Source organism: Synchiropus splendidus, chromosome 1 (genome assembly GCF_027744825.2).
Source record: "Synchiropus splendidus isolate RoL2022-P1 chromosome 1, RoL_Sspl_1.0, whole genome shotgun sequence".
NCBI lineage: Eukaryota > Metazoa > Chordata > Actinopteri > Syngnathiformes > Callionymidae > Synchiropus > Synchiropus splendidus.
Genome location: NC_071334.1, coordinates 27,660,405 through 27,683,659, shown reverse-complemented (window position 1 = coordinate 27,683,659; position 23,255 = coordinate 27,660,405). Strand labels below are relative to the sequence as shown.

General features: G+C 40.4%; 1 protein-coding gene across 1 annotated transcript in view; it reads left to right on the top strand.

Annotated features, from left to right (window-relative positions):
* The window catches only part of dock1 (dedicator of cytokinesis 1), a 138,593-nt gene that overhangs the window by 41,015 nt on the left and 74,323 nt on the right, over positions 1–23,255 (top strand). Inside the window, exons 19-27 of the mRNA XM_053852272.1 lie at positions 3,058–3,155; positions 3,819–3,908; positions 5,737–5,837; positions 5,906–6,034; positions 8,227–8,335; positions 10,821–10,891; positions 12,282–12,388; positions 14,215–14,342; positions 16,975–17,070. Coding sequence (XP_053708247.1) covers positions 3,058–3,155; positions 3,819–3,908; positions 5,737–5,837; positions 5,906–6,034; positions 8,227–8,335; positions 10,821–10,891; positions 12,282–12,388; positions 14,215–14,342; positions 16,975–17,070 — 929 coding nt within the window. The remainder of the gene's footprint in view (positions 1–3,057; positions 3,156–3,818; positions 3,909–5,736; positions 5,838–5,905; positions 6,035–8,226; positions 8,336–10,820; positions 10,892–12,281; positions 12,389–14,214; positions 14,343–16,974; positions 17,071–23,255) is intronic.

Here is a 23,255-nt window from a genome sequence, read left to right as displayed (position 1 = left end):
ACCAAACATAAATTAAATTATAGTGACCCAGTTATTTTGAAGTAAATTTTTCCTCAAATTGAGGCCCCCTACGAACACACACACGCACGCACGCACGCACGCACGCACGCACGCACACGCTCACTCACACACCCACAGTAACACACAGTATTTTTATCATTGTGGGGACATTGTGATGTTTCTCATTGCCATAATACTTTTCCGATCCTCTCACTCTAAACATAACCATCCAAAACAAATGGCAAACCTTAAGCAGGACTCTTAACCAAACTTAAACCCAATTATACTGACTCTGTTATTTTTTACGTTTTAATCCTCAATTTTAGGCTTATTTATGGGGATACTCCTATTGTTTGGTCACCGAGCACGATTGGCAGATATCAGCGTGATCGGTGAATGCTGTGCTTCTTTCAATCTGTCAATTAAAGTTTGCATCCTTCAGCACATGCATGGGAAAATGCTATGCAGGGAAGTGCGTTACAATTAAATATGCCATTTAAAGCACCAGCACTTGATGTCGCACAGAGATTTTTTGGGGCTTGTGAAAGTGAGAATGCTGGTGTTCAAGCGGGAGATTCAGAACGCTAAGCTAATTGCCCAACAAATAATTATTAATTTCACCAAGTTAGATGACCAGCCTTTCTCAGGTGTCATTTACACCGAGACAGAAACATTCATAAATGCAGTGCTCTTCATCTCGGAGTCCCGCTACAAGGGCCAGTATGTGGATATTTCACGGACATAGATACGTTTCTAGAGATTCACCGAACTTCACCGAAGTTTTTCAGTTGTCCTTTCGACAGAATAGTTGCTGCATGCTGCTCAGTTTCTCTGTTTGTTGCCTCCTTGAAGCGGAATACTAAAGCGTGTCAGAATTAAAATGATTTAATGGTTCATGAAGGTCTCACCATTTCTATTTCAAATTCATTGTCAAGCCATGTGATCGGTATTGGTGAGCGGTGGTGGTTGGCACAAAAATTCTGATTGGAGCATCCCTACTTATTTAGACTGGTCACCAAATGCAAGTATTATTAATTTTATTACATATTCTTATATATGTATTAATTTTAATATATTTATGTATACATTTGCTGTTTCCAATCATTTTAGTTCAATTTTACTTTTTCCTGTGACCGTTTGGGCAGATCCGACAAATCGGAGTTTGAACAAAAATTTCTTTTGCTTTGGATTTCGTTTACTGACTGTTTTTTCTTCATATTGAGGTGTAAAACCTTTCCTGTCTCCGCACTGGACCGTGGTACAGTGTCACAGGGGAGCTGCTCGCTCTCCACACCTCCGAGGCTGGAGCTCACACTCCAGGGTTTGATGTCCTGTTGTGGGCTGGAGCTGGGACAGGGATGAGGCGAGTCTGGGACAGAGCGTTACTTGGTTTATGACTTTGTCACAGCCAAACTGCACAGAAGCGCACATTCAGAGCTGGACACGCACCGGGCACCTCTTCACTTCTGGAGAGACGTCACTCACTCGGCAACCCCTCCCACATGCAGCGGCCACACACATAGAGGAACAGCGCACCTGCAGCACACACTCTACATTCACTCCTACAAAAGCCTGTTTTAAGGCTTGAAACGCATCATTTCACTTCTCAGACAGCCGTCTGGAATGTCTGCATTGTGGTCGAGTGTGTGTGTGTGTGTACATGGGTGGGGTTTTCTTGTCAAAATGTAGTGAAAATCTCCTACCTCGCTGTCTTTTAAGGCAGGACTTCATGGATTACCGTGAAGAAGGAACCATGCACCAGCTTTTGCGTTCCTCCCACATGTCTCAGTTGTCATCATAATCACACACGTACTGTATCAATTATAGCAACTGCCGCTAGGGCTGTCTTTCTACTGACAGTGGTAGTATTTATCCAAATTACAGTACCAATAGCAATCAGAGATGACCACAACCAAATAACTTCAAGAAAGTAGGTTTCCTTTATTTTCCTTTACCTCTTGGGTCTACCTTAAGAATGACGTTGATGAATCCTGTCATGAGCCAGAGACATGGACTCAAGCAGAAAATCTCTTCTGGTTTTCTTACAGCAGAACGCTTCCAGACCTGTCCACTTAGAATGAAAAGCTTTGCGCCGTGTTCTGACTCAGGATGTTTCCTTAGGGATCTCTAGGTTTGGCGCGCTGTACACGTAGTTTCCGGCATCTAGCGCCAGGTCGCCTGAGGTGAGAAGCTCGCCCCCCGTGGGGAGTTTCCTGAGACAGTGCAGGTCTTGATCCTGGATCAAGTCTGCGGCCAAAACCCAACTCGCTTGTGTTCACATCTCGGACTTCTGAGCCAAAAGAGCTTTGTCTCAAGACTGAACCGGCTGTGTGAAAGCGCCCTTTGATGAGGTGTCTTCCTTGTGTAGCACATCAATAAACAAGTAACACTCAATGAATCATAATGATGAAATTCAATGATTGTGTTTCATTTGCATTAAACATCATTTAAACATAATGCTATTGCTTTGATGATGGACATCACATATGAAGTACAGTTTATCTGCATTAAAGTTTAATGTTTCTTTAGAGTGCAGCAGCAAAAGAGAGGCCCCAGCAGCACACTCTTGATGCCACAAGCTCAGCTCATACATCTTTTTAATTCAGCTGAATTTATGCAGGAAGTCCCAGCACTGGGAGCCTGTGTATGCTAGTTTTCTCTGGATATTGTCATGTACTTGACTTAATACAGACTTCAGGAAAAAGGGGGGGCATTGATAGTGGCAGAGCACTTCACAATGTTTTCTCCTTTTAATGGCATGAGAAAGCTTAAACAATGTTCATGTTTCACTCCCTGAAGGCTTCATTATTTACATTTCCTTTAAACCATTATTTATCTTTCGTAGGCCGTTTCTGTGTTAAGGGAGTCAGACTTGTGACCTCCCTTCTGCAACGCCCTTTTCTGAAAACCTTGATTGCTTGTTTGAGAGAGACCCAAATACAAATACACATTTTTTGGGTGTAAAACGTTTTTATTTTGTAATTTTCCATTATTATTGTTGCTGTTGTTAATAATTCTAATTTATTTCAATTAATTAATATTTTTTCTGTCTTCCAGTCGACCTTTTGGGGCTGCTGAAGTGGCGGTCCAACACCACTCTGCTGGAACAGAACCTCCGGCAACTCATGAAGGTGGAGGGAGGTGAAGTTGTTAAGGTGAGATGTTAGTGAGTATTACTTCTGAAGTGAAGTAATTTTTGATTCAGTATCTATTAGATCATCAAATGCTTGTTTACACACATTATGCCCACTTTGTGTGAATGTGAATTTATTTAGGTAATTGCAGTCTTGTACCTGAGCAGAGTGGAGGGAGGGGTATTTTTAGCTTGACTTCAAAATCTGTGCTTTAACAGGAAAAGACAGATGTAAAATTGCTCATTCACTCAGGCTATAGACTGAGTCAGAAATAATACTGAAGAGTGAGTTTGTCCATCAATCATGCGTCCTCATCCTCGGTGCTCTCATGATTGAATTGTTCTGTAAAGGCCACATAGTGCAAACCCTGTTTCTGGTGGAGAATATGATGAATCTCATCCATTCTGAGATGTCATTTAGAACTCTATCGTGAGCAAGAGATTACTTTGAAACACTTTTGCCTCAGTATTTCTCTTCAAATGGAGTGCCTGTCTCAAGAGGATAGAGGGCAGCTGGAATTTCGACCTTCACGGTTTCCTATTCCTCCGTCCTACCAATATGTTTTATGCATGTGACTGGAATCATTTGGAGTGATGATTCAATCATCAGTTGCAAATTTCCTCTCAACACGCGGAGAGTCGAGTTTTTACCACATTTTAAAGTGTGATGCATTTGTCATTTCAGTTTCTGCAAGACACACTGGATGCTCTCTTTAACATCATGATGGAAAACTCTGAGAGCGAAACCTTTGATACGCTGGTGTTCGATGCTTTGGTAAGAAAAAACTAGCTGGCTGCAGCAGCATTGTTTGTCAAGTTCAGATCGGTTTTAAAGAAAACTGTATTCAAATGTTTAAGCTGCTCTTTAGTGCTCTATTGTATAATGCAAATTTTAAAAATGCTGCCTGTCCTATTCAGGACAGTTTAATGCACTCAATGGATTCAAAGTACTTCCACGTTTGATCGTCAATAAAATGGCCAAAGTTTTGCAGTTCACTCATTGTCTTTTTGATTTGCCTAAAGTTACAATTAATGATGAAAAAAATGAAAAACATTGCTATATTCTGACCACCCATGTTCTCCTTGTTAATGGGTCTTTTGCAAGTGTTCCTTACAAATCAGGAGGATACCCACACACCATTAAGGTGTCTGAAGACTGGTGCTGTTTGTTTCAGCTGAAACCTGATTGTTTAACCCAAGGTCCCCAAACTGTTCCAGAAATGGCCGCAGTGGGTGCGGGTTTTAGTTCCAACCAATCAAGCACCCGCAGTTTAACCCAGTGCTTCTCAATTATTTTCTGTTGTGCCCACACAGGAAGAAGTAACCACTTCCTGTAACTCTCCGCCACCTCTGTAAATAGTATAATTTGTCTATAAATTATTATAAGTGCACCTCTGCGTAACACTGTATCCTTGTTATCATTAAAGAAAAGAAAAAAGAAAGTAATGTACATCAACTTCCAATAAAGCATAACATAACATTGTTTCTGTCTGTAACAGAAAAGACTTAAAGCGCCCCACTTTGCCTGGAATTAAAAACAAAATCATGAGTGGATGTGCAATTATATTTTATTCTAGCACGGCAAAACGAGGTGCCCCCCCCCCCCATTGCTCCATGCCCCTGCAAGGGGGCCCGCCCCACTATTACTGGAACAGTCTGGTGACCCCTGGTTTAACCAGTATGTGCCGGCATCCATTGCAGCTCATTTGTGGATCACTTTGAGACACCTTATATGTACTGTCTTGTCATGTCTCGGTCTCGATAGGTTTTCAGAATATCTTGGACTGGTTGGTGTGGTCTTGACGACAACACTACTATTCATACATAAGACTGTGATGGTACTTATCCAAAAACTGTACATAGAGATGTCAATGTCGTTCTTCAGGGGTTTGCTCACATGCATCATCATTGCTAAACAGCCAAGTGCAGCAACTGTATAAGTACAGCTTAGTGAAATTATTATCTCACGTTAACCATCTTAGACCCAGAATGAGTTTGCCCAATGAAAAACGTACTCCTCAAAGAACATTTTCTGGTCTGCCAAAGTGTTTACTGCAAAATTGACTGCAGAACATATTTTTGCTGCAGTCATCTTCATTTGATTTGTGTTATATATTTTGCATGAAAGAAGAATCAACAGGATTTCTCCAACTTCAATAGCTTTTTGCTTTTTTTATTTAAATGAGAGCTGAGGAATAAAGCTGAGAAGTGCAATCATTCTTTATCTCATGTGAAATCCCTGCCATTGAATTAATGTGTTATTTCGTCTCTGATTGAAAACAAAGAATTTCTTGCAAAGGATGCGATTGCTTCGTTTTACGATGAATTTAATCCAGTCTTTGTATCTACTGAGAGTGTGATGGAACAGGCCTGCAGTCGTCCATAGTCATGGGATTCGTTTTCAAAAATCACTTTCATGGAAGTGAGATGGAAAGTGTGGTATCATTTGTCTCTAGGTTTATCAACAGAAATTGGCTTGTGCCTCAGTCTGCTTTAATTTCCCAATGTGTTCCGGCATATTGAGTCAGACAGACAGCCCGCCCTTTTCCCTGATGAAACCACTTGCTTCACTTTTAAATGAATATCACCTTTCTTTCCGACAGGTCTTCATAATAGGTCTTATTGCAGACCGAAAGTTTCAGCACTTTAACCCTGTTCTTGAGACCTACATACAAAAGCACTTCAGTGCCACGCTGGCATACACGTGAGTTGATGTCCATCATGGTGAATGGAAACCCTGCACTGCATTAAAGCATGTTTCTTTCTTTCTAGAAAACTCACCAAAGTTCTGAAGAACTATGTCGATGATGCAGAGAAGCTGACTGAGCAATTGCTGAAGGCCATGAAAGCTCTTGAGTACATATTCAAGTTCATCGTTCGCTCTCGAATCCTCTTCAATCAGTGAGTGCACTTATATACCTGTAATTGTTTGCTGAGCGATGTTGATGGATGCTGTTGATTGAAATGTGACAGTGTTGAAATATCCATCACACAACACTTCATTTCACTCTAATTCTTTTCGATGAGAAAAACATTGTTATCCAAGGGCATACTGAACGCCAGGGTAACCAAGGGTCGTGTCTGAACAGTGTTTTTTTTTCTCCAAGCTTTGGCTTGTGTATTGCTACCCCAAACTGAAATTATACTTTGCACTCTATTTTTCTGGATTCTACTGTGAGGGCAACAGCCCAGTTCTATTCTACATCCCTGTTGATATTTGTATTTGAGAGAGGTCTTGTTTAAGTGATATTCGTCGTCTAGAACTGATTGAAGATGTTGTCGTCTGATATATATCTGATATCCTGATCTAATTGAGCGTGTGGCTTTGATTGGTTCATATTTTACTATTCATTGTCTGGAGGACACTTTGTCCTTCAGACTGTCACATCGCTGTGTCTCCCACTTCTCTAGGTGTCTCAGTTTGTCGTCTTTCACCCAGTAAGCAGTGTGAGCTTTCATTTTTTTCAAATCAAGTATTTCATGCTCCGCCGACGGTACAGATGATCACAAAACCTCCTCGTCCCCTCAAAAGGCCTTATTGGTAATTATTCCATTGGGAGCTGAGAGAAGGATACTTTTTGATTTCCCCTATTTTCTAATCATTTTTTGAAGCCTGCAGCTGCTCCTATGCTTAGTCAAGATTGAGGATCCTAAGTCATATCTATTCAGAGGAGAAGTGCCAATATCAGATGTGACTGTTACAAATGAACTGTGACGAGACCAAGATGTACATGGTGCTCGCGTCTTTTACAATCTGGCCCTGGTCTATGGTGTGAGGGGAAATGCATGCAATATAGAGTTGCAAAAGGCCGGAAATTGCCAATGTCAGGTAATTTTCTATGGGAAGTTAAGCTTGGGAAATTTGAAGACATTCCTTTTTGTAAATTTTCCATGGAAATAATAGGAATTTGTTAGGTTTAATGGCCATTTATGGGAAGTGACTTGGATTATATTATATCCAAGCATAAATATAAATAGACCGTAACTGGGAGGGCTCAGCTAGGTCCCATTTGATAGAGGTGCCCTAGTGCTTGGGGGTGCCAGTGGGCCTCCACTTGGGCACCAGTTAGGTGACATGGTCTGAAGCTGGGAGAGCCCAGTTGGCCCTAGGACTGCAATGGGGCTGAAAATTTGCTGAAAGTTTCAGGTACATTTCTATGGGGAGTTAAGGTTCGGAATTTTGGAAATATTCCATATTGTAACTTTCCATGGGAATATATAATATCCAAGCTTGAATATAAACTGAAGTCATAAGAAAACATCCATAGAAAAAAATCTCAACCGTTACTTCAGCATCCATGTAATTACCTACTTGTTTAATGGATGAACAAAACAGAAATATTTGCTCCCTCTCCTCTCACCCCCCCTCCCCACCCCTACACTCTCCTTACATTACCAAGCCCCACCCTGCAGACACACCTTTGTCCAACTTTCACTGCATTCTGTATATTTCATATTATCTTTAAGAACTAATAATCTCTCATCTAATCGGCAAAATGTTATTTCAGGGTTTACCGCTGACAGTTCTTCAAGGTGGTGGCTGGGAGGGCAGTATGTTGGCATGGAAGAGGGGGTGGATGTAGAACCTTGTATTTGTAACACCACTGTCTGTGTTGTGTCCATTTCAATTTGAGTTTAAACTGCATTTGTGTGACATGGTGAGTGACAATAAGAGACCATGCCTGAGTGTGCAGAGACATTTCTAGGTTCATGTCAGCTCACATAGATTTTGTGTTCATCAACATCTGTGTGTGTGAAGTGACAATTCCTTTTTTTCTGGGAGAAAATAGGGGTGCTCAAAACAGGAAAGCACTGTGGGAAACTGCATTTAGTACATGCCCATTTTTTTCCTCATATTTAAAATCATAATGTGACTGATTTGCATCACGTGGCTCTGAGCCAATCATATCTGCATTGTTTACACACACACACACACACACACACTTGCCATTCTGCTCGCTGGAATTTTTTATTTTTTTGCCCAGAAATGCTTTACACTTGTGTCAGCTGTGCTGGTTGTGCGCACTAGGATGAAATGGAAAACAATTCTGTGATCGTCTGCCAAAATAATTCCCCTCTCAACGTCCTCACAGGCTTTACGAGAACAAAGGAGAGGCCGACTTCATGGAGTCCTTGAGGAACCTTTTCACTTCCTTCAATGACATGATGAGCAGTAATTCTGAAAACACTGGCATGGTCAAGGTATGTACGGTACTGCACAAATGTTGAACCTGCAAGTATCTGCAGCTGCATGAAGAATAAATCTGCTCAGACTTCTGTTCTGCAATTGTTCCTGCGTCTGTCTCACTAGTTTCTACAGCTGCATATTGGATGATAGTGTTTGCTTTCTATTGCTTATTGTTGATCCATAAGCATTCCCCCATCTTAACAATACTCTTTGTTTTTTTATCTATTTTAATAATGGAAGATTTAATAGCACACTATTAAGGTCTGACATATCCCAAATCTTTTCATTTTCTTTTACTTTTTTTGTTTTTTCTGTACTTGTTTTTTCTTTCTGTATTTTTGTTCATTCATTCATTTTATTATTATATATTTATTTTTTTGTACTCAGGCTTTGTGCAGTGTTTACATTAGGAAAATAATTGCCTTTATTTATTATCCTAAGGAAGAAAAGAAATATTCAAACAAGAAATTCAGTGCAGTGTTTCTATTGTTTTTTTTGTCTTTCCTGTACTTCTGTGTGTTTGTCTATTTCCTCGCCACTATGACCCTGACTTTCTTGGGTTCCTCTGGCTTCTTCCTCTTTAGCTCCTTCTCAAGGTATTTATGTTACCTCCTTTCCCAATGCTTGTCTTTTGGATTTCATCCCCCCTCACTGTGAATTGAGTTTGGAACACATTTTCTGCATTTGCATAGGCATGCACATAAGATTTACTGTGAATCTCACAGCTTCCCATTTTTGTTTGCCATTTTGTTTGTCTTACTCTGCATCACTTATTCTCTATCGACATAATCTTATTAATATTCAGCCTTTTTGCTAGCTATGAATGCTGTTTGGTGCTGTTTACAAACCTGCATTTGAGCACTCATTTGGAATCACATCTCCAGTTTTTAACAATAGTATTGTCTTTTCTTTGGAATAACCAAATTGATTGGAGAAAAAAAAACTTTGTCCAGCCACTCATTGATCATTACTTAAATTCGGGGTTCAACCTAATGTATTTATAAGTTCAAGAAATTTTACTTTTTCGTTCGTTTAGTGGCTGCAGTGCATGAATTGTATATCGGAAAGGAAACTCTAAATGTAAAGTGGGTTGGATTTTCATCTTGACAGCTCAACCTCTAACCAACCGGATGTTTGTCAGTTATCCTCAGCAAAAATAATACACTTACGGTAACATAAATGGGCTAATATCGGATCTCATCTATGTGGACATTGTGTCAATTTAAATTCTTTAATCAAGTTATTAAGTCTCCAAACTTATATTTGTGGTGAGGTGCAGCAGCTCCAATGAACCCAGCCAGCCTCGTATGATACCATAATCTCAGGATGCAAGCGCCTCAGCAGACCTACAGTAGATCCATGCACACACTCAACCATGAGAGGAGCTCAGAAGTCAATTAGGAGTCACTTGCTGTGTAATTGGGTGAGATATTAGCTTTACCGACAGTAAATTAAAAACTGATCTAGAGGAACAGGCAGGAAAGCATGGCATCCAGGTCCCTTCTGAGTCTGGCGTGTGAAAGCACTGTGACAGGAGGAGCTGACGAATAACACTGTCATGCGCCAACTTTGAATCCAGCCGAACATCTGCTGGAAAATACAGACAGAAACGTTGGCAGACACACTCTGATCATGTTATGATGTGGTCTGTGAGCATGACACATCATAGCAAACATTTTTGGACGATTCAGTTTGGGGACTCATTTTGAAAAAGTAACTTGTTTTCTGGATTTGGTGAAGATGTACTTTTGGAAAAGAGATTAACTGCTGTTGCTCTGGAGGAATGCACAAGTTATAGGACACAGTTGTGTAGAATCAATTGATCAAACTATATTTTATGTGATTACATGGCACGCACGCAAAGACACGCATACACATGTGTATGTGTGTGACGCATGTCGCATGTGTACAAGCTAAAAGTGAGTTAACAATTGTAATTCACATTAAAAGATGAGTTTTAAGTTTAAAAATATCAGCACTCAGCAGCCCTCAGGTCAACAGGTAGTCGGCTCCTCAGGTTTGGGCCGAACATTTAGAACGATCAGCAGTCAACTACCTCTTGAGGATCTTGCAGGCTGATATGGTATAAGTGTATCAGATAAATAATGACCACCAAGGCCTGATTCTGTAGTAGTGACTGCATTGGTTGGTGAGGGAAATTTTTGTGATGATAAAAATGTTTTTTTACAATATTTTGTACTGGTTGATAGACTCACAGTATTTCTTTTCTACTCATGTTTAACTTTTTACCCCCATCTCACTGTGAAATGTTAAAACTCAGACCATTAAACACAATGTATTCTCTGCAATCTAATAGTGTTTCATTTGCTCATTCATGGCTCACACAACTTGCATTGATTAAGCAGTGCTTCCAAACTACTGTGGGTGAAGGTACCCAATCAAGTCAGTAACAAAACTCTCATTAACTCTGTTTTTGCACTATGGTCTATTATTATGTTTAAACTGACTCAATTATTACAATGTCTAACACTCTGGCAGGGAGCTGCATTGAAGTACATTCCCACCATCGTCAATGACGTGAAGCTTGTCTTCGATCCGAAGGAACTCAGGTAATTTCATTGGTAATTTCTAGTGTTTCTTGATTTGTTTTATTGGTGTCTGAAAAGTTCTCGCTTTGACAGATGATAATGCTTTTGAGAAATGCATTTGTTACCTTCGAAGTCGTCATTACAACTGATAGTTGTAGTTCCATGGACTGTGTCTGCACTATTTGCTTTTTGGGGGAAGTGTTTACCAAAACTTGAATGCATCTGTGACTTTGCCTGACACAGTGTTGTTACAGTGCATTAGAACCAATAGAAAATGTTGTCAAACAGGGAATGAAAGAACTCCTCCATTAGAATGCTTACATCCTATGTAACACTAGTTCTACGAGCCCTCGATCGGACTTTGCGTTTGGTCTATCCCTTATAAGGCATGGCCTTTGCTCTGAAAGAGCTTTTATATACTCTTGGCTGAACTAAGGGAAACATTAGCCCCCAATATAAGCCCTCCACATTGTCCCCCTTTTTCACTCACACAGTAGTAGTAATGCCCCTTACTATTTTGTTTTCTTTGCTTAAATGTGGCTTCTGTGATACGTAATCTGCTCTGACACAATTTCAAGCTTTGAGGTCACATGCTTTTGCTTTTAATAGAAAAGAAGAAGCAACATCAGCTGCTTTGGCTGAACAGGTCCAATTTCAGGTGGCTCAGTTCGTGCATCATTTGCCAGATGCCTTTTTATTGCTCCTTTAGCGTATGTTCATTTAATAAGGGGTCTGATCATACAATGTCGTTTTGACTTTGCTATTTGAGATTCTAAAATAAATGTCTCAAAAAGAGACATTGTAATGAAGTCGTGCACCTGCCCCTTGGACAAAGCAACAGTATGCTGTGAACCACCAGGGTGATGCAGTCTCACTGAGATGAAAACAGCTGTAAGGCACTCTCTGTAGAAGTGGAGGGGCTCCACTCCTGGTTACGACATTTGCCACAATATTTTTAATCAAAGTATAAATTTCTCTTTTATGGAAAACACTATGTCAGAGCAACAGGATTATAACATTGACTATGCCCTGAGGCTTCCAAGAGATTTTTGGGGTTTGTATTTTCCGATTTCCGGCAGTCCTAAACTAAGGATGTCTTACTTGTCTTCACCCTCATTGATGATGGGCCACATTAAAGACCTTTCCTTTGGTCTTGCTGATTTGGTTGTTTTTGTTCTGACCCTTTTAAAATGAAATGGAATTTTGCTTCCATAGTAATCTGTGCTAAAGCAAAATCTGATGTTATAATTGATATGATCAGTTACTTGGATCTTATCTTACATCATTCCAAAAATATAGATTTGGTGTTTTCTAATTATTTTTGTGGACGATTACTCCCAATTGAAGCAGTCAACCAGTTCGAGGTGCCTGATAAGATTGACCTTTTGTCTTTTCCCATCCTGCTCTGCAGCAAGCTGTTCACGGAATTCATCTTAAAGGTTCCTCCGGGTCGCCTGGTAAAGCAGAAGCTGGACTGTCTGATCGACATCGTCCACAGTGATCTCTTCACTCATCATGGTGAGGATATGCTGTCACATACACCTCACACAATTGGAAACGGAATGCTTGTGCCTTAACTCAATAGACAAAATCACCACGGCACCTGGCTCCCTCCGTCAGTTCTGCGGAGGGCAAGCCGCCAAACTATTTTTGGGAGTTGCAATTTTATTCATGAGGTGATTTTGCGCTTCAACTACGCACACTTGGTGCTGCACAATTTTTAGATGCAGATAGATTAAACAAGCAGCCCATGACTACAATGTGAAAAATGGCAAACACAACTAGAAAAGCACTGAGTGCCGACATCTGCCCAGCTACTTATCAAGAAACATTAGTGCTGCAAAACCTACTAGCTATAAAATACATCCTGTCTGTCAGTACATTGCTGGTGTTGAGTTTAATTTTATTGTTAGCTACTTTCCATGTGTTATTTTATTCAGGTAAGCTAAAGAGAGTCAGTGTCCTTTTGACCGGCTGTCGCTGTGAGGATTGTTCCAGGGACCCTGCTGCTCATTGTCCATGACAGCTGAACGCTCTTGTGCTTCTTCACTCATTCATGAAGTGTGTGCGTTTCTTTCATAATATGCACAGCCAGCAATTGAGCACTCGAAGAAGATGGAAATACATTATTGTTCTGCTGAACACCACTTTTGAAGAATTTTTTCACTCACTCCCTGAAGGCATTATTTCGTTTATTCAGAGGAGAATCCCTCTGATTCCCTCATGGATTTTGCCAATGCTCAATTTATGCCAACCCCAAAGTGAATTTCACCTTTTTGGTGAAGGAATCTTGGTTTGATTTCTTGGCTGCCTCCCATCAATTATATTCTGGCCCTAATTAGCATCTAAATACTTCTACTCATCCTCCATTTAACTTGAAAAAGTTTTCAAATTGGCTTAGCAAAAGTTTGTCCTCTTTCCCTGAGATGATTTAAACGAAGAGAACAAGCTAAGCACACAAATCAGCTGCAAATGAGTCTCATTGTGGAGAACAAACATGTCAGCTGCTCTCCTGGCTCCTTTTGAAGGGGAGAATCATTGTAGCGTCTAAAATCTGTTTGCATTGAAAGTTTGAGGAGCACCCTCATGGTGCGGTGTGATAGTTCTGCTTGTACAACTCCCACCTGGGTGAGTTTGTTTGTGTCAGGAAGTTGGTAGAAAGGTGACAGGGTGGATGTTTACACCAAGTTTGTTGTGTGGCTTTTAGTACGATAACGCAAGTTTGTTATGGAATTTAAAGAGTGATCTCTTGACCCAATGATCGACATTACCTGTGTTTTATCTTCAAAAATGGTAGCTAATATGTTCATGCTACAACCGAGGGACTTGTTGTCTCAAGTTGGTCCTGATTATACGTGTGGCTTCCACGTGGTTGGATGTGTCTGGAGCAACTCATAAGACATAGCCTGATTAAATGCCTTGACCACTTGACCTTGACCATTGTTAAAGAGCTTCTCCTGAATGTCTTTACCTGTCTCAAGGGGAGAGTCTAGACACCCTTTTTTGATTTATAGTGAATTACCCCATGACCCTATAGGAAGACCTGGAGCATCCTATTGATGTGAATATGTACTGCATGTAGTTGGGAGATCAGAGCAGTTAAAACAACAGTATGAGAATGTGGCTGCTCTTGCCTTGGCGTGGTACTGTACATCTGGGTTATAGTGGTCTGTGAGTGAGAGTCTATCTCTAAAAGATAGAAGCAATTACATTTCCCTCTGTCTGATAATCCGTAGAAAATATTTTGCTGTTGTCATTTGCAAATGTAGCATCTGCTGGTGTCGCCATGTGTGGTCAGTCATCGTCTTCATGTGCCTTGATTATTTGTTTAACGGTCCCTGCAGACTGTCGGGAGATCCTCCTGCCACTGATGACGGACCAACTCAAGTTCCACTTGGAGAAACGAGAAGAGCCGAGAGATTGCTGCCAGCTGCTCAGTGACATCCTGGAGGTGCTCTACAGGAAGGATGTGGTGAGTAAGATAATTTAAGTATTTTGTCAGAGTTAAAACAGCAGTATCTCATAGCTGGAATTTTATTTCATGTGGTACTATTGAGTCATCGCGTCATGACGCTGTTGCACGTGCCTGTTTGATGCCAAGGTCAAACAGGCAGATTTAGATTATTTAGATTAGAGTTTGTCTTAATGCCCAGTTGCCACAAAATGTGTGGATATGGACCAAACAGAGCAGTAGCACCAGATACTGTGGGGGCAGTGTAGCTGTTACTACCTGATAAATAGCTCCAATGAGACATAAAGGCATAACAAAGGCGGAAATTTTCCATTCTTCCGGCGAGATATATTTAACAGCCTCACCGACCGCCACCTCCTACAAAGCTGCCTATGTATTCCTCTTTCGTGCAAGAGGTATGTTGTCAATACTTCTTCCACAGTCGTCATGTTTATTATTGTCCTCGACTTTTGACTCTGGGCTGCCCCTCCTGGTGGATATATTGGTGAACAGCAATACCAACACATTGAAGCGTCTGTTCAGCAATGGCAACAGCGCTTGAAAAGGACATATACCTTTTTGTACATAAAGGGAACATAAGTGGCTATTTTCTTCAACTAAACTAAGCATGTTTTGAGCATTATATTCATCATTCATTGGACAATACGCACTTAATTAAAAACATAACACAGTTCACATTTTCTGGTCGGTGGAGCTAATGTCACATCAGGCTGTTGCGATTACAAAAAAAAAACAAAAACGAATCAATAAAAACATTAAAAACCGCTAAATTCAATTGCACATTCTACCACCCGTAAAGTATTTAGCAAATGACAATGTTTACCAAGCATGGTCAGGTCTGACGATGCATCGTGATTGGCTGACATGTACAACTTTACTAAGAGGTTTTATATGGCATCACACAACTATGGACACAGTCCACAAGCATTGACCGACTAGAGGAAAGTGAGAAAGCTTTTTTCCCCAGACCTGCCCTTTGGATATAGTCCATTGAGGTTGTACATCATCGAGCCGCACACAGGCACACAAACTTACTGCTGCTGATAGACAGATGTAGATCTCTGGATAAATACCTATAATGTTATTGTTTTAGTCAGTAAGATCCCAAAATACATGAGCATGTTCTGTCAGTCTACACAATCAAGCTTGACGTCACACCATAAGTTTCATCTTTTCAAATGCATACTACGCAACATTAAGACAGGCAAATATTTGTTGAATGACACAGACTGCACCAGGAAGCCTGTGTAGAATCTATTGTTTCTGTAGAATTTATGTACTTGGTGGTCTCTGTCATTTTGGAACGCTGTGGACACATTCACAACATGGTAAGAGTGCACAAATGTGAGTTAACTGCCCCCTGTACACTGTAGGAAGTTTGTCCTTATACGTCCTCAGCATGACGAGTGTAACTTAATTGTTTAAAGAAGAATTCTTGTACCATTCCCAGTATGTTAGAAGTGTTGAGGTTGTTGCATTGGGGGAAATCATCACCAATTGATTAAGTTGAATGTGAATAAGAACGTGGTTGGTTTGAATAAAAACAAACTTTTGTTTGCCAATGAAAAAGTACATAAGTTGCGTCTTTTGAATTACTAGCTGTTAAAAATAGGGTCTGGTTCTGCGGGTGCGGAAGTGCATGGCCCCTGTCAACACACGGTGAAACGAAGGAGGCAAAAGGAAAAAAAAAAAGAGTTGATTTTTGCAGATTTGCTTTGGTGAGTCACCAAATCTACTCCCAAGATAGAAGACATGACCTGCTTTTTTTTGAGCAGAAGGAAACAGAGAAATTGTGTCATTATGTGGTGAGTTTTGGGAAGGGTGAATGATGAATTCAAGTAGCATTGTTTCTCCTTGTAAGCACTTATTTATACTGCATATGCAGGTTGAATAATTGAACTGTGGTTTGAACACACTGCATTCTTTGATGAATTTCCCACCAGTCACCGAGAAGACTTCCTAATATTACTCTCACTGCTTATTGCTGATCACATGATAACTAGACACTTTCTTGGGCTCGAGCTGACTCATGACACATTGTCTCATTCTCTCTCCGTTGTGTTATTCTTACAGAATCAAGATGCCAATATATTATTTCGGCAATGTTAATGTTGGGAGAACAAAAATCATGCGGTTATTTGAAGCACGGACTTAACAAGATCACTGATTCCAATTGAAATTACATCTGTGAATTTTGTCCGGCACTCTCAGTTTTGAATCGTATTAGCCAGCACTGAGATTATGTATTGGTGCTGTGCCTTTCTGCAAGATGGAAACCAGCTTAAAGCAACTCTTGAGTTGTCAACTATCCTCAGTACTTTTAGTACTGAGCTTTTCCTGTGCTTTCCTGTGTTTCCTCAAGGTACTCCTGGTTCCTCCTGCTGTCCAAAAGAGAGATTAGTTGAGTATTGTAATTTGTCGATTACTATGCAAAACACCCCAGCATTCATTTTTCTGGTACACTTCCATTTACGGTTGCACTTTCCCTCGCAAATCGTTCAGGCAGTTAATGATCAGATTTATTCAAATGTTCCAAAGTTTTGGACTGTGGAAATATTGTTGTCTATGTATATCCTCAGCTTGAAAAAAACTGCTACTTCATGCTTGAGCTCATATGTGTATATTTTTGCAGGGTCCCACTCAGTGGCATGTGCAGATCATCATGGAGAAATTGCTGCGGACTGTAAATAGAACAGTCATTTCCATGGGTCGTGATTCCCCGCACATTGTAAGTCCACCTTGCTATTCCTGCTGGTGTTTCAATTCTCTCATTCTTTCTTGTACACAAACTCTTTCTCAGAAGCCTCTCTACATCCGTTCCCTCTTTACTATTACATGAGTCTAGGTGCAGATTTGATCAATGTTAGTCGAGGCTTTTGATCCATGTTTATGTTGCGAACTCCTACAGTTTATTTCTTGTCATATCTGATTTTCCCATGTTTTTGTGTCTTATTAGATAATTTCTCCTGCTCTGCTCTGTAATCTAATCACTGTTCCACCGAGTTCCTCTGTCTCACATCAGATTCTCAATCATCCTCTCAGCAAGAGCTCACTTGCAATTAAGCTCTCCATATAAATAGAACAATTTTGTTTGCTTGAGTCTGTCTAGTCTCCATTTGGGCTTCCTTTTTAAATTTTTCTTCGTTGGGTGCGGCTTGTAGTTAACTTTATCCCTTGTTCTTCCTGGAAAGGCACAGCCCTAAGGCAAAATCACTTTATTTATTTTTTGCCAGTACTACTTGATGGAAGATTATGCTATGGTTGATCACATCTTGTTACCAACAAGTTTTGCAGCAACAAATTTGTTTGGACAAAATATTTTTCTTAACTTGGAAAGCCACCGCTGGGACCGGCCATGGTGGTTTGTGCCTAACCTTTGAATGCAATGTAGGGGTCCAAACAGCATTTTGCCAGACAATCCTTTGGTGCAGTTGACAAATTGTCTGACATTTTGAGGAACAGAAGGAAGTCTGAAATGTGTTAACTCGCAGCCGTTGACTGAGAGGGTTAGGCCTCAATGAAAATCATGTGGAACCGTAAACGCAAAGGATGTTGCTACCAGATCAATAGGAGAATCTCTTTAAAGAGTCAGTGATGCTTGCAATTTGGCACCAGCCTCTTCATTTGTTTATTGATGGTTGGCTTTTCAATTCATTCATATCACTCAAAGGCACTGCTGGTGGCATGTTATTAATCAAGAAACCACGTTTGTCCTAGCTGCAAGAAATGTACAGACTTCCAAAGTAAAGTCCTGCTATCACGTCATTCTATAAATGCAGCCCAAAAACCTTATTGGCCCATCACATCAATAAAAGCTGTTTGAGCAACTAATAACAAAAGATGAAGAAATCGACGGTTCTTTCTATTGTTTTTTTATCGTCCTGGCAGTCCATCCATCTACCGTATGTCTGAATGACCTTTATGTAACCTTGCATTTTATGTGGTTATTTTGAACTAGAGATGCTGTGGTTATTGAAAGGGTAACTATCCTGCGTTTCCAGCCTTCCTGACTAAATGCTTATGTTTCAAATGTTGTTCCTGACGGCATATGTCAGCAGCGTGGGCGTGGCTGGGGAAATCAGCTCCTACTAAACAAAGCGTTTTGAATGGCTGCGGTTAATGCACATTTTCAAATGTAATTCCAGCAGAACAGGTCCCCTTTAGGGGTGTCATCATTGTGCTTACTGGGCCAGCTCGAGCCTGCTTGTGTTGTGGGATTCAACACATTAACTTCCCTTCTACATCGTTTCTCTATCCTCAACTAAGTGACACACGTAGACGCACTTCCATGTCGCCCTTTGCCTCTCACCTTCACTCATATCTCTTTTAATCATTAGATGGGTTAACATCTGCCTTCACTTTGTTTATGCTTACAAAGCATACATTTGCTGCCTCAGCTACATTTTTATTTTATGAAGTGCATCCATTTCAGAGTTGGGGCAGGGGAAGTGATGCGTCCTGGTTCTAGAAGTGGCTTCCAAATGACGCTATAGCCGTGGCTGCTTATTGGTTAATGAAACTATTCCGTACTGTTCTGTACTTTTTGCAACCTTCTGCCATGATAACAAATGATCAATTTTTGCACTCACAATTCAGAATCAATAACAGCCATAGTTTGAATTATTCACTTTTCATTTGCATTTTTTGTCTTAGTTACCTTGAGTGCTGAGTCACCTTTTCTGATTCATAAAAGAAAATGAGGTAAATTTGATGTCTGACAAAAGTCTTATATATCTGTCATATATAAAATGTTATATATGACAGAGGTTTGGTTTTAAACCAAAGGTCTAGTCACACCCTTTTCATTGCCGAGGCGTTTCCTCTTGCTTTTTCTGCTTCATCACATCAACATCAGCGGCTGTCACGGTACCTTTCTTGTTTTGAATTGAAACCCGATGCATCATGCAACAAGGAAGACGCTTGCAAAAATAGAAGGGTTATTTCATGTTCAATTGTGTTCTTGTGAATTTTTTAGCAGGTATGATCGGCCAGAATCATTGTTGTATCATTGTTGCTCACTCAGAGAGCTACCAGTGAAGATTGAAATGCACATAACACAGCTGTGTGTGTATGTGTACCGTTCTCCTTCTCTTCTCATCCTTACCCCCTCCGTACTTCTATTTCTTTGATCCACACTGTTGGTGGGAAACGTGGAATGTTGATGAGAGTAATCAGACAATCCCATTTAGAGACAAGTTTGTCTATCTATTGCAAGCGTGTGTGCGTGCGCACATTTTTATCTTTAGGTTCTTCTAAACTTGTAAGAACCGGCATGAGTTTTTAGCCCAACAGTGAGAAGACATTTTTGGAAGAGGACAATGCTGAAGAATTGAGGACTGGACATCACTTCTTAAACTCTCACTTTGAGAGGTGAACACATTTGTTTTGGATAGTTGAGTTAATTACAAGAAGCTAGAAGTATTATATCAAAAAATATATCACGAAATAAATGTGTATGCGTGTGTGTGCGTGTGTGTTATTGCCAAAGAACTAGTCTTTGGACCCTCCACATTTCATAGGTATAGTAAAATATACTTGGCTGCAGCATTGTGTTCAGCCATCTTCCTTGGTATGTTTTGACCAATGGGTAATGCTGCATGGCTTAACGTCCATTGTAGTGGCCGGTGCACAGCTTTGACATTCAGACTCGTGCAAATAGGAGAACTCGGCTGTTTAATTGGCACTATGCCTAAAAGGACCCCTTAACTATAAAATGCATCAGTTTTATTGAAGACTTTGAATCCTGTTAATAATTAACAATATTAATAACTATTAATATTAATAATAATTGTGACGCACCTTTTGCAATTTGATTTTTTTGGTGAGTTTTTGTTTTCCACTACACTCCCCTTTATCCAGACTACACTTTCTTACAGTGCCAATACTCCCCATACCAAGTTCACCACATCACCTCAATTAAGTCTTTCGGCCAGCCCTGTCTGTGCGTATGAATTGAGTCCTCACCTTGACTCCTTGTCCGCCTCTTCTGCCTGGTCTCTGTTTGAATCCTCCTGTGTGGTTTGCACTGCTGATCTGGTGTTGCTGACCAACAGTGATCAACTTGCTACGACCTTGATAGTGAGAACCCTCAACCTTAGACTGGATGATAAATAATTCAACAGGGATCAACGCAACACTGTACACTTGTCTTCTGTACATCCGTTTTGGTTGACTATTGTGTGAGTGCACCTTAGTTAAGAAACCCATGGAGAGATCCACATTGATCTTAATTATAATAACCCCATATGCACAAATAGTTTCCTTCATTCTCTCAAACAAACATACATGCTTATTTGACTGAACTTGGACCATCTCACTTTTCAGTGTAAAATGATTTATTCAAATGCAATCTGAATGTTTTTATTTGCTGTTCTGCATCTCACCTTTTCATATTAAAAAGCTCAATACAATGTTACAAACAAAGACACGATATTAGTTACACCTGTTTCTTGTGCTCATGATATCAGGGTAGAGTATAGCGACAGTTCTCTTATTTCCCTGAACTGAGTGCTACCAGAAACCGTGAGCATGTGGCCACTGTCAGCCGCAGTGATTTTCAAACATCAGACGCATCTATTTCCGCAGTCTCCAGAAGAAGTACAGTGACAAGGACTCTTTATTGATTGGCCAGCGAGGTACTTGTGCGCTCCGAGACCGAATATGCATTACAAATCTCTATAGATCATAACACCGCATCTACTTTTGTTGTCTTATCTACCTATTTTCCTTGCTATCTTTTTTGCTTTTTTACTCCCTCTACACTGCTGCAGAGCTTCCAGAGCCGAAGCAGCATAGTGGGATGTGGCACTGCATCATAATGCCTCGTGTACTTATCAGTCACGCAAAGCATCTCACCTCTCTGCTCAAACTTGTGTGAGTGTCCTTGTAGATTTACTGACCCGGTGTCAACTTCTGTCCATCAATCAACATCTTCTAAACATTTGGGAGGTATCCACTGATGTCAGAGGGTAGAGAATAATACAGTTAAATGTTCCTGGAGAGGCGTATCTGTCCTTTTTGCCACCGGGTTGGACTTTAAACATTCACATAGGGCAGTCTGGTGGAGTTGCTGGGTTCAGCAGAGGGCACAGTGTTTACCCTTTAGCAATGCTAAATGGTGCAGTCATGTGAGGTTGATGCTCTACAGCTTTAGGCCTCCTTATAAGTCTTGTCTGCTCTTTAAAAGTCCCATTTCACCTCATCACTGATGCAGCAGCAGCAGTAGCAGCAAAGGAGCAAGCAAGAAGACAAAAACAGGCAAAAGATCTTTTTTCTCAGACAATGAAAACCTCAGGTCTTTGTGGACTTTGTTGTTTCATTTCAAAGAGTTTGGATAACAGTAATATTAATCAATTATGGAACACGAGTCCTACCGACTAAGTCCGAAATGTTGGTATTTCTATTTGAGGTGTTACAGCACAGTGAGCTCTGGCACACACCTGGAAAGAGTTGCCTTTTGCTATCGAGGGAGAAATTAATTTGTTACACTCGTGCTTATCTCAGCTTACTTAAGTCATATGCTGCATGCTCAAATCCCTGCTTCAGTGAGGAAGAGGTGTATCCTAGGCAGATTACCGCTCCAGCACATCAAACACTCTCAAGAAAATCCATTATATTCCACACCTTTTGCTAATGTTTGCATTTACCCGTTAACTGTTAAGATGTCATGGGGACATTATTGAGTGTATTGAGTGTACCAACCAAGATACGACCATTGAGAGTCTCTAGTGCTAATAATACTTTTATAACTAAACTCAAAAGTCCAACCTGCATGCAGAAGAGCAGAAGACCATGGTCATGGTCTTGTCGTCATTGTATAATAGGAAGTAGTAAACACTGTGTAACCAGACCAATGCAGTGACTATGCTATACAATTATTGCAAGATGTTTAACAATCACGTCATTGCACTAAATTGTGCACATTATTTCAATGTCCATTCCTAATGTCTTCACATTGCAGGACTCCAAAAGGAAAATGCCATTTCTGAGATTTAACTTAAGGGTTGGCCTCAACCTGTGTGTTGCCCTCAACGTGGGTTAGCCAAGTGGTAGGTCTGCTCTTGGGTTACAAAGGTCTCTTGGGTAGATTGCAAGACATGAGAAAACGACACGACTTGCAACAGTGGATAGTTAAATGACACCGTCTTACTGTTGGTTTCTGTCAATGCAGAATCTTAAACACCAGCCAACCACAAACCTTCTTTTCATGCTTACCACTGATCGACGATATAATTCCAATATTTCGATGTGGCAAACATTTATTTTCAGACCCAAATCAAACAATAACTTGAGGCAATGTGTACCACAAGCCTTTATAAGAACCCACTTAATATAGATGTTGCTAATCGTGGATTGCTGCGCAACGCTAACTTAGACGTAGCTGCTCTTTCCGCCTCTGAGGTGGTACATCCTGTTATAACACCATGAATAGAATCGGTTTTCTTGTGCATGCTGCATCTGTGAGTAGGCCCCCAAACTTGTAGAAAGTTGTTTGTACACATTGCAATTCATGCAATAACTCCAAACGTTTTATGTTGCACCTAGTTATGGCACTTATGGCCTCCCAATAGACAACACTGATTTGGGGATTTATCTTACATTTATCGTTAGAGAGGTAAATGGGCCATTTTATCGTGATATTGATTTGGACTATGGAGTGAACCATAACATCCAGTAAGCCACACCCACTAAATTTGAGAAGAAAAACAAAGCTGAGCTTTGGACATATGGGAGAAAATTGCACTTTGATGTCAATAAAATGCCTGTGATTTCATAGGTCTGATGTGACAAAACGTGTTTGCTTATAAGAATTAATATAATAGCCTTGTCATTTAAGCTGCAGGGTTCAGACCACCAGAAGTATTAGTTGCTTGTAGTCAGGAAATTATTATCGAACCTGTCAACGTTACAACC